The 15,575-nt window shown below is 40.5% G+C and overlaps 1 protein-coding gene across 1 annotated transcript in view; it reads right to left on the reverse strand.

Moving 5' to 3' along the window:
- Positions 1 to 15,575, reverse strand: part of LOC104270598 (teneurin-2-like) — a gene marked incomplete at both ends in the record, with an annotated part of 98,576 nt that overhangs the window by 36,282 nt on the left and 46,719 nt on the right. The window contains 1 exon segment of the mRNA XM_009865004.1: positions 2,731 to 2,877. Within this exon segment, the coding sequence (XP_009863306.1) occupies positions 2,731 to 2,877 (147 nt within the window).

Consider the following 15,575-nt stretch of genomic DNA (forward strand, 5'->3'; position numbering starts at 1 on the left):
TGAAAATGAGCATAGCTTAAGGCAAGGGCAGAACCGCACTCTAAGATACAAAGTATTACGTGATTAACGCTATATTCACGTTTGAGTTCTGCTGTAGCTCTTGTGACTTGCAATTCGAGAAACTGATGGGAATGACAAAGTCTTTTTCCTTACAGAGCACATATCTCAAAGAAATCTGAAACTCAAAATACCATCGAGCAAAGTGGAACAGCAAAAATCACCCACAGCCTGTGGGTAACTCTCAGTCTCTGCCACCTGCAAACCACAGTCTGGCAGCACCAAAGGGCTCGTCTGGTCGGTGTTTCAGGAGTACCTTGCAAGTACGTGGAGGAACAGGTGTCAAACGTACCCTAAGCTCCCTTACAGAAAAACTGTATAGGAACTTATTAAGGATGAGGAATGATCAGGTTCAAGTACTGAGTGAAGGGTCAGGAGACAAGAGATTCATTTCTGCATTCATTGTAAGATCCCTACATGAAAATGAGTGGATTAAATGGGCTTTTCAGGTTGTTTGGACCTTGGAACAGAGACACAGATTTTCAAACCATCTACATTCTCATAAATGTTTATAAATATGTCAAGGGGGAGTGTCAGGAGGACAGAATCAGGCTCTTTTCAGCGATGTCCAGTGACAGGACAAGGGGCAGTGGGTACAAGCTGGAACACAGGAGGTTCCACAAAAAATATTAGAAAAAACTTTTTCCCTGTGAGGGTGACAGAGCCCTGGCCCAGGCTGCCCAGGGAGGTTGTGGAGTCTCCTTCTCTGGAGACATTCAAACCCGCCTGGACGCGTTCCTGTGTGACCTACTGTGGGTGATCCTGCTCTGGCAGGGGGCCTGGACTAGACGATGTTTCGTGGTCCCTTCCAACCCCTGACAGTCTGTGATTCCTACAAGCAGTGATGAGCAGGAACCTCTCTAGCCTCCTGAAAAAAACCAAACTTCAGCCTGCAAGTGCTGAGAACGTCTGCAGAGTCATTCCCTTAATCTTTCCAGCCTTCCGCTAGACCAACCAGTTTTCTGTCAGGTGGGACTCTGGTAATCAGAAACCATGCGCCTTGCACAGTAATGCTGATTAATATTATAGGTCTCTTGTATGGCGGATTTATTCTAGGTATACTTTGACTTAAAGGAACTACTAATTTGCCTTCCATGACCTAAGTTCTAGAATTCTGCAATTTTAAATTGGGATGAACAGCTGAAAGGTCTAAGTGGTCATTTTCTACCCTGTTTGCCTGTTGTGTTTTACAAGTATAGAATATTGTCTTGGATAGATAAATAAATGTCTAGTTCTTGCATTTCTAATAATATTTTCCAAACTCACCCCTTGTTTTGATGATACACGCATTTTCAAATTTTCCTTTATAATCTTCAAAGCCTGCAAAAATTGCAAGCTTAAACAGGTTACCTTTTAGTTTCTTACACCATGCATTAACACACATATAGATGGTTTTGTTGTACAGTTAAATGCCAGCTACTGTGATCTGTCAGATTCTGATCTTTACAACTCAGTAACAGCTATAAAGCACGTTTCGGTTTTCTGATATTAAGTCAGCTCTAGCACTTTTAAAATATTTCTGCAAGCACTGATCACATGTGAAACCAAGGAACTCACTGCAGATTTACAGATTAAAACTAGTGGATGATATTCAGATGTGGTTAATATAATGTAATCAAAACCAAATATACCTGTTCCTCATTTCGGCACAATTTCTATACCCTAAAAACTTACATAAAATTAAAACACTCAGTAACAATTTTACCTTAGAAGCAGCCATTTAAATAAGCCAAATGCTTCCTTGCAGTTTTAAGAAGTATCATGAGTAAAATATATATTAATCAGTAAATAACAGATATGCTCTTTAGATTAATTATTGGCCAAGGAAAAGCAAAGGAGTCTCGAGGAATAAAGCTGTGTCTGATGTTTGAATTTGAATGAAGAGCAGAAGCACGTGAAAAAGAATCTACGTGACTTACTAAAGACATTGTAATGAAAGGAATAAGAAAGCTACTTCAAATGAAAGAGAGAGAGTAGGTGATCCTATTTATATTGCACAACTTCTCAGAAGTGCTTTCAGCCCAGCATAGCCTAATAAACCATGGAACGCCTTACAAAATGAGATAAACTAAGGCTATCTTTGAAGGTAAACACGGAACACAAATTCTATATTTGATCGGGATATGCCTGATAAAGGAGAAGGAAAACTGAACGGGGATATCAGAGCCTGACTGTGTATGAGTGTTCATGCACCTCCCTCAGCCCTTTAAAGCCAGGTATGTGCTCGGTGCGCTGCGACAGCAAGTGACAACCGCTCAGGTGGGGCGTGGACACGACAGCGTGACCCTGCCCTCCAGCACAGAGGGACAAAATCTTGCTAAACATTCTGCTCAACTCGCTGCTTCGCATGCGCTCACAGCCGCGGGAAATGGTTTTGCAGTTCACACGCGTCAGGAGTCTGCAGGAAAACTTTCCCGTCTGCCGGGCCCCTTTCTCCACCGTGGGCTTCGGCAGAAGGAGGGGTGCACTGAGCCGGCCCCCCGCTCCCGAGGCGGCCGTTGTGGGCCCATGTCCATCCCCGAGACCACAGTTCACTTGGTCTCATTTGGTCAAAAGAAGCACAATACCAACCCTCGCCAACGACTCAGCCGAAGCCTTTCCGAAGGCTCATGAAGCCAGCACGTGCAACCCTCTGTTCTTCGGGGACTGGGAACCGAAAGACTTTTTGCTCACCTCCCTCATTATCCTTGTTATCGGCGCAGGCGGTTTCCATGGCAACGTTGCATCCAGGCCCCCTCCAGCCGGTCTGGCAGACGCACTGCCAGCTGTTCTGACCCAGCGTGCACCTCCCGTTGCCATTGCACAGGTCGGGGCAGCCATCTGGGTGAAGAAACGGAGAAGGTGAGTACAAGCCACAGGCGCTCGCTCTGCCACGCAGACCCCTGCCGGCATCACTGTGCAGACAAAAAGGCTCGTTCCTGCCCGTGGGACAAACGGTTCTCCTGGCGCCCAGTCACTGCCCTGGGGTGGAGGAGGAGGAGGAGAAGGGTAAAGAGAGGGGACGCCTCAGAGAAATGGGGATTTAATTCAAGCCACAAGGCAGGAGGAGTCCTACCATCAGCCATAATATGTGTTTTAAGAACCCTGCAAAGGTTCAGATCTTGAGCTGACAGAAATTACTGTCTGTTGCCAAAAGATCACAGCCTCTTGTTTTTCCCACTGTACCTATGTGTATAGACATACATATGTGTACATACACACATATGTGCATACACACACATATGTGCATACACACACACAAGGGAAAATGTCTTCTTCAACAAGTACGTCAACGTTCAGAGTGCCTTTTATGTTGTGCGTTGCATAATTCTCCAGAGCTTCTCTGAACACAAAGTTTAAACAAATAGTTTCAAAACTATTTTTTTTTAACAGGCATTTTAAAAGACCTACATATTTAACACTAAGTGGACTTACATTGCTATGTAACATTTCACGCTTTCTGGAAAGTATGTATGTTTTGAATTAACCATGGACATGGTGAGACTTACTGTATAGTGAGAGCTGAACTAGGAACACAAATATTAATTACCTAAGGTGCTTTTATGTTCTAACAAAATGCTCATGGCTAAGAGAATACTTCGACTGCTTTTTCCCCAAAGTAAATGAGTGTCAGGAGGCACTACTGTATCTTACTGAATAGTCGTTATGAAAAAATGTAAGAAAACTGAATTCCAGCCTTGGTATAGACAATCAAATCCATCAACACTCAATCCACACAAGCTTGTGCATTTGTCTGCGGAGGTGACAGAAGATTTGAGACTCCTCTCATAGCACCTTTTCCTTAGCCTAAGCAGGAGAGGAAGGCTCTGTTGCCGCACTGACAACAGATGTGGGATCCCTATCGTTCACCAGCTTTCTTATTCGGGCTGGAAAAACAGCCTAACACTGCCATCCCACTCATCTCGTTGCTGTTGGTCAGAAAATGTAATCTCAGAACAGGTCACAGAGACTCCTGCTTTCTCATTTCTCCCTCCACCAGCCCCGATGGGACATTGTGAGCACCAAGATCTGCAGGGACCTGCCGCAGCCCGCTCAGGGCTCGCCAAGGGGCTGCGTTAGTCCTTTGCCACTGTGACCCCAAACTGTGACTGATAAGTACACTCCGCTCCCTTCCCCAGGTATTTTAAGAGCACCAAGCAATTAATGGGCAACCTATCAGCCAGACTGCAGTAAACCGGGCCAAGACCACCCAGTTCATTTTATACTTAAAGCTATCAGCACAGAGAAACAAGCCCTAGAAGTTTTATTTCAATGCTGTTGTGTATTAAAAAAAAATAAATATTACAGCACCCCTTTCATTTAATTTTAAGGTAATTTTGGTATTATATATCTCAGCTATAAGAAACTGTACCTACTTTTGCAGCACAGGTAATATATTTCCACGGCATTTGTTTTATCTCTTTCGTCAGGTTGTCTAAATGACTGCAATAATGTCTAAGGGGAGGCATCACACTGCAGGACGATTTATTTGTTTTAAATGAAAAACAAATAGTAATTGTGAATATACACACACGTTTGGCTTTATACTGAGGCACTGAAGAGAATTAAATCACTGAAGCAGTTTGCTTTGCAGCATACGAGCAAGATGAAAACATGAACAGTAGGGAGACAGCAAAATCTCGGGAAAGTTTTATGTGCAGCTGGAGATTAATGGACATGACTGCGATGAGCTTAAAGAGAGAAGCAGCATCACTGGTACAGACATGATGTTGCTAGGAAACACTACGCTACCTCTTACAGAGTTTATTTAACTTTGGCCTTGCAAAGACAGACTTTGTGTTTCTGTAACATAAATATCAGAAGGAAGGGGGAAAAAAACCCAGCAGTAGCCTACAAGAACATCCAGGTACTTGGACAATATTGTCTTCCTCAAAAGATCTATTAAATTAATGATGTATTAACTTTCAAAATAGCTTTAAGTAAGGGAAAACTTTTTAGACATTTTGCAAGGTTATGCATGTTTCCATACATGTATGTGTTCATATATGCATTTCTATTTATGCTTTCAAGAATACGTATCTAATATTACAGTCTGGTAGATTAAAATTTGTTCTAACAGGCTGTTGACCAGCTAGACCACAGAGCTCCATTATGAACTATTCCTTACAAGTTTTCTTCCAAAAAATCTGCAAGTGCATGTTTGCAGTGATTAGTACCGACGAACGTCCTCTGCCCAAACAGTATTTGCACGCGCTTAACAGGCTCTGATGTCCTGCAACTGGTTTTGTCGCTGGACAAGGTTGCAAAGTGCCCGAGCGAGGAGCTGTGGGAGCCTCAGCAAAAGCTCAGCGCTCACAGCTGGACACACGGTCTCTGCTTGAAAGTCGCAACTGCACAAAGTGTATCCTAATACTGAGAGCTTCGTGAGAGCTGGCTTTCATTCTGCAGCCCAAGCTCACACCGAGCAGCGTGTCACCTCCTGGCTGTCCTACGCATTCACTCCCAGGGCAAGGTCGTCAAAGAGTAAGGCAGTCACAGAGGGAAGGGCTATCAACATCTAACCTTAAGAAGCAATCTGCCACAGCGTGAAGCGCCCCGTCACAGCAGAGAAAAGGGCCTTTCACGATAAGCAGACAGGTTGCTGCTATTCCTGGTGTGTAGAGAAATTCTACTCATCATTTCTATTACAGTATGCTTAATGGAAAACGTCAAAGAGCTAGGTTAAAGAAGAAAGTGCTTGTTTGAAGTGCTGGATTGACAACCTATTTATTCACAGAACAGACAGAATATGGGCAACAGCAGTTTGAGTGTCTCACACTTCTCTAGCAATGTCTCTGCTAGAGGTGAAACACCAATGCAGCCTCCCTGCTCTTTCAGCCGGTGGGACTGCTAAGTGGGAGTTTTAATACACGTACACATGCACTTACAATTAGAACAGCAAGAAAGATTTCAGTGCTTTTTGCCACGTAGCCTCAGGAATCTGTGCCCAGCACTGTGAGGAATCATCAGAGCCAGAGAAGGTTTCAGAATCAAAATACTAAAATTAATTCCTCTCCACACCACAGACAAAATGCCCAACATTAATGTAAAGGAGTAAAGAAAAAGGAGGAAATGAAGGCATTAGATCTCTGGATCTGAGAGAGAACGAGGTAAATTGGTGTTTCCTCCATTGGAGATCCCAGAAGACTTTTTAGCGTTTTCACCACACAGAACAATTTCTATCATCGTGCAGTTCTGGAACACCAGGGTTAGTGTTTAATATCTGAATTTATTTTCTCTGAGGTCCTTTTTTTCCAACTACTCATCTAAATCGGAGTAACAGAACAAATTTATTACTGGATTTCATGGTGTTTCTCGCTTCTTTTTGTACAAACAGGCTATTACTTTCTTAACTTGCTCATAGTTTAAGAAGTCCATTTCTTGGCAAGTTAATATCATACCACACCTACAGTGGTAAGCAGGATGTGAACACTGACTCTCACATATCGCAACAAGGGCTTGAAGACAACTCTGAAAATCTACAACCTCGTAAGCACAGATTCAGCACATTTATCTGCTTCCATGCACAGGGACACTTTCTGCTGATGCACCTACATCGTTTCTCAGCAGTTGAAAGCCCTTCACTTGTGTTTCCTTGGCTTATCCATTCCAATGCACATATGATGACAGTACATTAATACTCAATAATAACACGAGAAGGATGTGGTTTAAGGAAAAAAAATTGGTATCTTTTCACCATAAAATTGTTGAGTTCCTTCTTCTAGGAATGAATTATCTTTCCATCTCCTGACTGTCTTACCACCAAGAGGATGAGCATCTACCATGGTTTCTAAGGAAATAATGTAGTATCAGAAGAACAGAACACCGTTTAATAAAACACTGTGAGAATTGAGAACATGTCAGTGAGATGAGGAGTATTTAGTCAACCACTACTATATATATATATATACACACAATTATTATGTTAAACTTATTTTATATTATTAATATCCATGGAGAAAGGGGGTCAAAATGGTTTGAGACCTTTGGTTAGACACAATAGGGAAGGAAAGCTCTTGTGCAAAAGCCTTTCAATCCAAAAGACAAAATGACCTTAAAATCCTAGAGAGTTTGTTATTTCTTTGTAGAGCTCCACATTGCCACAGTCCATGCTGGGGCCTAGAAGATGCTATAACAATATAAATCAAGTGTTTTTCATAGCGACAGCAGAAAAAGAGAGCGCAGGAAACAACAAATATTGCTTTTATTGAGGTCACTGTGAGCAAAATTAAGCCTACTGTTTCCTCCAGGCCTACGTAAGCTTTATCTACTTCTGTAGTTTCATATTTTTAAAACTTACGAGAGATTTATGAAAAGCTGAATTTAACAAGAAAGTCTGCAGAACCATTATGAATAGTAAACAAAATCAGTATGGACAGTGCTTGCTTCTAAGCAAGTGATAGTGCCAGATATATTTATGAGTGAATACTCATAGGTTTAATTTGCAATGAAATTATTCTGAGACTAAACTGAAAGGCGATTAATTCCTTTTTGAACTCAGCAAATTAATTTCCAGTATCTAGGCAGTACATCAAAAATTCTAATCCAATTTTGGGTAAATTCTGCACAGAGTTCCTTTTCATTCCACTGTTACTTAAGAACTCCAGGTATACAAATACAGATGTACCCAGCTACAGAGGCATATACAGATTTTCCTCTGCTTAAACTACTTTAAAATTCCAAAACAAACATTTTAAATAAATACAAATATAAAAACGCACTGTCTAATTAATTTGTAGTTTCACCTTAACCCTTAATAATCATTAGAACTCCCACTTACAGGGGGCCAATCATTCTAGAAAAGAAGGAATGGAAAGGGCAGCCACTGAAAGAGTAGTTAGAAAAATCTTGTTGTTCTTAAAGTTTTCAAACTTTGAAGGAATAGATAGCCCCTAAGCATAATCAAAGGAAATTGAGGAATAGCAGAGAGAGAAGAAAAAAAGCAAAATCTCTCCAGTTGATATCTCATAACCACTTAGAGAAATGGACAATCTTTTCAGCCTCTACTCAGTTTGTACGGGGGAAATTAGATGTAAATTAAGAGGTTGCACCTCCCGAGTCTGATCCCAAGCTGCCTGCCAGCCACCTATCCCCCAAACTCCTCCCAACACTCTCCCCAAGCAGGCAGAACGGGGTCCCAGCCCCTCTCCCCACACAGTGTGCGTGCAGAGCGGCTACAGTCGGGAGCGGAGTATCTCTCGCTCCTCTTTCTGCCCGATCTCGTGTCACACACCCTTATCCTCAAGGCCGCCGGCAGCCAGTGGGCTCTTTCCAGTGACCTGAACCGACGCTGGACCAGGTGGTCCTATGGGTGCAGATGCCCTGCAGTAACGAGTACGCTGTACCACACACTCTTTTCTTGCTCATAGGATACACCTGAGTTTCAAGGGGAACACGTAAATTACATTTAAATCCTCCTCTTCTCATTACAGTTGTTAACTACAGAACTGTAGCAAATACAAGTAGCCTGGGATAGGATGGGACCTAGAGAATAGAGAGAAATGACATAAAAGCATTAAAGATAATAGCCTGTTTAATTTGGATTTTAGAGGATAACCACAGTTTTCATATTTCCTGTTCATTCCTTCAGTGAGTCCCCGGTATGCCCATGGCTATCTGGGAAATAATAAATGAGGTTCACAGAATGAGGTACCTAGCAACACTGAAAATAAAATTATGCTTTTTATTTGCTATTGTTATTTTTTAATCCTTCAATTTTAAAGCCTACAGGGCTTACTTAAAGCCAAAGAAGGGGCATACAAGTAAAAAACCGACAAATAGTAGACACACACAAGTTTTGTTTTAAAATTACCCAATACTCTAAATATTTCTTTAAGCTAGATGCCAAACAAAGGAATGTATGGAATTAGTAACTATTCATAGATATGTTGGGGGAGATAGACACATGCCTGAGTTAAAACTGAAGAATGGGCAAGCTACAGTTTTACTTATTGAACATATTGAAAAAAATGGAAAGGCCAAGAAGTAAGTTCCAAGAATTCTGAATCCCTCCACTCTAATACTTTCCCTGCAGGCAGACAACTATGAATGTTAACGTAAGGTTCCTTAAATTGCCAGGGGTATGTATGCCACAACAGAATTTTCTTCTAAATTTTATCTATTTTATATCTACACAATTTCTTTCACATGTAATGGTAGGAACTCGGAGAACAGTCAGCTTTCCAAATGAAACAGGAAAATGTGAGAAAAATATGTGTGCCTTTAGAAGAGAAGTAAATCTTATACGAAGGGGAACTGCTGGTGTTAAATAGGAAGTTTCAAGAAAAGTCATTTGCATCTTTCTGAAGAAACAAAAAACCCCATTAAGATGATACAGACACATACACACATTAACAAAAAAAAAAGGAAAAAGAGGAAAGGTCATGTTGCAATATAGGTCACAAAAATTTGAGATTGAATAGAAACCCCACGGGTGACAGAGCATCATGCCTTGTTCTCGAGGGATTGTTCCCAGCAGTACTTTCTGGTTTATCCAACTTCATTTTAAGCAGCTCAAGCAGACGGGCTCCCACTGCCTTCCTGGGGGGAGACACCCTTGAGGTCCACCTCTCATGCACAACCATCAGAGCTCTCTATCACCAGCTGTTGGCGTGACCTCCTTCCAGCTGCCAACAGCTGGACAGGGCAAGGAGGGTGACAGTTTGTGCTACCACGTCCTAAGACTTCAGAAAACCAAAGAGATCAATAATCAAAAAACCCAAGTTGGCTCAGAAGGCAGGGTATACACAAAGAACTTCAACTGAGCCCAAGTATTTGGGTTACTTCAAAATATATAAAAGACAGTTTCAAGAAGGAAGGGAGACCTCATTGATGGGAAGTTTAGTCATAGCACTGCGCAGCTTCTGCAACACTAAGAGACCAAGTGCTCTGTCACAGGCAAGAGGCCACAGGTGGCCCTCCAAGTGTGGGATGCCCACGACACTCTGCCCCCACACAGCCCCACACCAGCCTGCAGGCAGGGCAAGGGCTGGTAACACGGCTTCTGCCACCGCCTGCACAGATTATTCGCTGAGATTTTGAGCAGGAGCTAAAATTTAACCCTAGCAGCACATTCAAGTTACACCCTGTATTTTTTTCAAACAAGACTCATATTCAACTCATACACCAAATAATAAGGTACATAAAAATGCAGTAAAATCTGTATTTAAGATAGCTAGTTCTTTCAAATTAATCTTACTGTAACAAATTCCATTTAGAATATAATTCCAGGTGAAATTGCATTCATAAAACCTGTACCAGAACCATAATCTTTTATTATATTAATGTTTCTGATATTGGATACAAGGACTGGCACCATCCTTTGTAATATGTAATATTGCTTCTGAGAAAGCAGCCTTCTCAAGTTGGATTCATCCTAAAATAACATCTATGTAAATAGTTTAGTGGCAGTGTAATGATAATGTGACCTATCAGACAGGATGTGTAAATTCAGTCAACTGAAGAGTAACAAGCAAAGCACTGACCTCATGTTTAAAAGAATATATAACCTAATTACAGTGTAATAACTAAAATCCCTATATTAGTCACAGTGTTATGGCAGGCAGTTTCAGTCATTCATTCATAAAAACCAGGATTCACACACTAACTGCTACGCAACCTCCTTGCACTCATTGCAGTTTGCTTTTTTATTATTTGAAATATGTGGCAGTCACAGCTTTTCAAAAATACGCTGATGAAATTTTTTGAATAAATGTTTTGGTAAAACTTTGGTATAATTTTAGATATACTTATTAACTACAAAGCTTCAAGAATCATGTACACAGCTGTGTCACATTTCTGTGCTCTTTACCCCTTCCACCCTCTTCAGGTCACAGGGAAAGAAAAAGAGGGAAAAACACAACATAATTCTTATGTTAACTGATATCTGTATCTGGCAAAAGGATATTTGATATCGTGCTGTCAAACCCCAGTCATCAGATTTCAAAAGCTCAGTTCCATTTCACTAACCGAAATACATAAAATCTGACAGAAATGACCTAACTTGCCCTCATTTCCCACAGGAAACAATGCAAAGCCCTACTAATTTCACCACCGCTAACAGGTGACGTATGAACTCAGAATCACACCCAACTTACTGAAGTACCTGTACATACAGACAGTACGTCCACATACAGACTGCATTTCTTTGACCATAACTCCTTTAAGACACAAACAGCATTACGAGGCAGAGGAGTCAAGCAAAATGCTCTAGTAAGCTAAACCAGTGTTTACAGCAGCAAGACTCAACCATTTCCCTTACGTCAGCACTATTTCGCAGTAGTTATACCGCTATTTCTAACCCTGTTTGAACCCAGGGATGTGAAGGAGTGGGATGCGGTGTGTTCACACGCACACACACGCATATCCAGGCAGGGCACTGCCATGAGAACCGGCGGGTAGCACAGACTACTGGTGTGGCTCAATAAGCTGTAGAAGATGCTCGGCGAGGGCACTGAGTGGTAACAGCCTCCCTAGCCAGCGCACAAGACAGGGGGTTGCAGGAAGCCTGCCGAAAAATCCTGGGCCCAAGTGTAATGTCTGGCCTCGTAACCAGCCCTGCTTTAAGAGGTTGGACCGGGTGGCCTCCTGAAAGGAGTTATCTCTGATCCCTTCAGTTTTAGAGCTTTATCCTTCATAATTCTCAGGGCTGGGAATCCCAGTTTTCTCAGGCATTACTAAAATATAATTACTTGCTATTCATCAGATATTAATGCCTGCATAGAATTTCTAATTTAGCAATTAACTCTGAGGTATGCAAATGCAGATCCTGTATAAGTGTGCAGGTTATCTCTAGCAGAAGAATAAATATGAGCCTTAACGTAAGCACACCTTTTCTTCCATTCCTGTGTTACAGATTAGTATGCTCTATGAGCATCTAGTCCTTAAATTTGGTACAGAACTTTGGAATCCCTTCAGGATGAAAAGTACTACACAGATAGATTCATTATATTTTGCAGCTGATCTTCTTAAAGTACTAATATCACGGATTCCAATAAAAGGCTACACACTGTGTATTTTCAGACTACAGAGTCCAAACATTTCAGCTATCCCTAAGGAACATCAAAGGAAAGCATCAACGAGAAAAAAAAGTCTTTAAAAATCATCATGGGACAGTTTGGAATGAAAAAAAGCCTTGACAGCGTACACTGAACGCTTCTCGGACTCTTTCTCGTTTCCAGCAATCCTAAATCTTCATGACAGTAAAATATGATTAGAAGTGACAAAAAACTAATGGATATTTGAATATTGAAATAAATATATTTCATTTGCTTGTTAAAGCTAGAATGTATGGTGTTTAAATATGTACAAATGTAAAGGATGAAATAACGCCCATGACGTAGGAGCAATATTCTGTCACAGAGGCAATGCATATAAACCAAATTAAAATACATAAACCAAATTAAAATATGTAAACAATGCATCCTGACTTGTGAGTATTTTTGTATGCTGAGTTGTTTGTCAGATGCAGCAGATGAATATTTCACTACATAAAAAATATTTTATAAACAAGCCCTTAATTCTAAAGTGCTAGATGCATCCATTCTGCATTCCTTTTCAATACACATAAGCCTCATGAATGTCATTCAATTTTCCAATTTTTATACCTTCCAACTGCGCTAATAGAAGCTACAAAAATAAAACGGTTGTTTTCACAAATAAACTTTTCCTAATCCTGCATGCACAGACACAGCACAGGATAAGTAGTTAAAGAAGGAAAAAAGAGTTAAGAGGTGAAGTACAAAACCTCATAATCCTTCAAATACAGCCAGTTGCCTTGATTTGCAAATACTAAATAAATCTAGGAAACTGATTTTGGTCTACCAGGGAGATTGCCTTCACCGTTTCCCACCCCAGGAAAACCAAGAGCATTTAATCTGCACTCAGACAAAATGTGAAAGAGGAAGGACTCTTTAAGCCCTCTTTACTTTATATTAAAAAATATTTACTATCGGGCTCTCCTCTAGCCTCATGAGAAGTGACCTCAACTCTCTGGAACAAAACAGTCTTTCTGCGTACAGACAGGTACTTCTCTTCCATTTCTCTGCTGAAGCTATCAGAAGCACCAACTGGGCTGTTGCATCTGCGTTTGATGGTTTCTAAGCCCTGGTGGGGCTCTCAGGAAGAGAAACAGCATCTAGAGGAGTTGGAGATGCAGGCAAGAAATCCAGAGCTTGCTGGATCACCACCTCAGCTGCCGCAGGACTGCGGGATCAATACATGGGATTAATACCCATTAGTCGCTGATTTCTGCCTGGTGAAAAGGCACACACCTATGCGTTGTCAATGCTTTAGTTTAAAAACAAGGGAAAAGTGGACTTAACGTTATTAGAAACAAAGACCAGTCAAAAGAAATTTGCAATAACAAAAAAAAAAAGCAAAAGGAAGAAAAATTAAAATCTGTGCACGTGACATCTAAAGGACAATTTGGTACATCTTTTGTGCAGTTTGCTCTTCCTTTCCAACACTGAAAATGCAGCACAAGTAGCTAACGGAATCTCTAAACCTATCAAATAGATGCCAAAGATGTTTTGCTTTTCTATTTTCTATTCAGTTCATAAATCATCTTAGAAAATTTTGAGGGAAAATTACCAGAAAGTGACACTGCCCTAAAGACTAGCATTATTTACCCCCAGTGTTCAAACAAAATTATAAATTTGGTGACTACGCTTTGGCTGTTTCCCAAAATTTCCATCGGGTGTAGCATCATTTTTCATTTCTTAAACAGAGCTGAACCGTTAACCATATTGCTATGTTAGAAACACGTATCAATTAGTTTATGAGATCTCCATGGGTCTTAATCAAGCAAAGTGAACTTCGGAAGGGCTTTAGCTTTCGGAGTAAATATGTATGTGGGAATATGTTTAATCAGGCATAGTGCATATCCAATTTTCTGTAATAACTTCTGTAAGCGGTTGGGAAGTTTTTGCAAAACTCCTTTTTATCAGGGTATCACTCACTGGGAAACCTATCCTGCACTTTAACGACGCAGCTTTTCTCCTGAAGGTACAAATGAGAAAACTGCAGAGCTCTAAGTGCATTTTCCAGCGTACATACCTGCTTCTCGTTCTGAAGGAAGCAACTTACTCATCCTAACTATTTCTTAAGCTGAAATGAAGTTACGTAAGTAAAAGATCAGCAGCAGTAGTCCTGTTTAAACTTTATCTTCCATAAACTCGTCATTTTTAGTCATAGGACAAAAAAATAGAAGCAATGCCGAAAAGAACAGGGATCTTCCTTTTCACTTCACTGTCACTGGATCACAACTGAATGACAGCTCTCCTCACATTTTAAAACATCTTTCTCTCAAGCAATAACATACACAAAGTAAATAAATAAGTAAGATCTAGGGGCATATTCTGCAAATAACTTTTGAGGAAGCTCCCATTTAATAGCGACAGGAATATTCACATTAAGAAATCAGATATGTTATATATACCTTGCTAGAAACTTTTTAAACTACAGTGTTTTATCTCAGAAATGCTGACAAAAATCCTTGGTATAGTAGAGGAAACTGTTACTGTAAAGGCAGATGCAGTCTTAAGCTACCCCAATTTTGCTGAATAAATATTTCCCTTTACAAAGCATCTCAACTTCCACGCAGTAACACTTTAAAACTAGGTAATAAGGATTTCAGGAATACCACGGTAACTAAAAATACAAATTCTGGTCAAAGGCAGCAGACTTGACTTATCAAATTCTCTGTATATGTAATTCTGAAAGATTAGAAGGAATGGGAAAATTGTTAGGTTTTAATAAGCACCATCTTCATTTTATTTTAAAAGATTTTCACACAGTATGAAAATACGAAAAACTTCAGGAGACACTTCAATGTATCTACAAAGTTTGCTGAGTAAAATTTCATATGTAAGTAAGCCTTTTGATAAAAGTATATGAACTACTGCCTGAAATTAAGGGGAGTGCGGGGCTGCCCAATTTCGACTCATTTTACTCTTCAGCATACATCAATCAAAACTGTTAGAGAACATATAACAAAAGATTCCAACGAAAAATCAGAAAGCCGATAACGCTATCGCTTAGGCACCTACATGGATTTTTTCATTTCCCCTTCAGCCTTCTAGCTACATATGCAAGAGTAACGCAGAACATACATTGTTGAGGCTCCTGGTTCATAACCATCCCCGGAGAGGAACAATGCAGAAGCAACGAGTACAGACCTGTTCACACAAGGTCAACATTTTCTGAGGAGTAACACTCAGCTAGCATTTCCTTCAAGCAACTGTTGCCCTCTCAGCCCTCCCAAACAAAGTGACCTTGATTCTAATACCCTGGTTCTCTAAATACGGAAGGCTTCTAAATCAATATTTCTAACTTATTTTGGAAAAAAAAGGCTCCACCATGCACAGTACACAATAAAGATACATATGGATTGGCTTCATGATAAAGAATCAATTAATAACGATCCAAGGGAGGCAGTAGCAAAAAGCAATTCTACCCCTAATTTCCAAAGAAGTCAACAAAAAGATCAATTTGATTTAAAAATCTGTGTCACTATACTTCCTCTCCATCCAAACTCAGCT

Source organism: Apaloderma vittatum, unplaced genomic scaffold (assembly GCF_000703405.1).
Source record: "Apaloderma vittatum isolate BGI_N311 unplaced genomic scaffold, ASM70340v1 scaffold13992, whole genome shotgun sequence".
Classification (NCBI taxonomy): Eukaryota; Metazoa; Chordata; class Aves; order Trogoniformes; family Trogonidae; genus Apaloderma; species Apaloderma vittatum.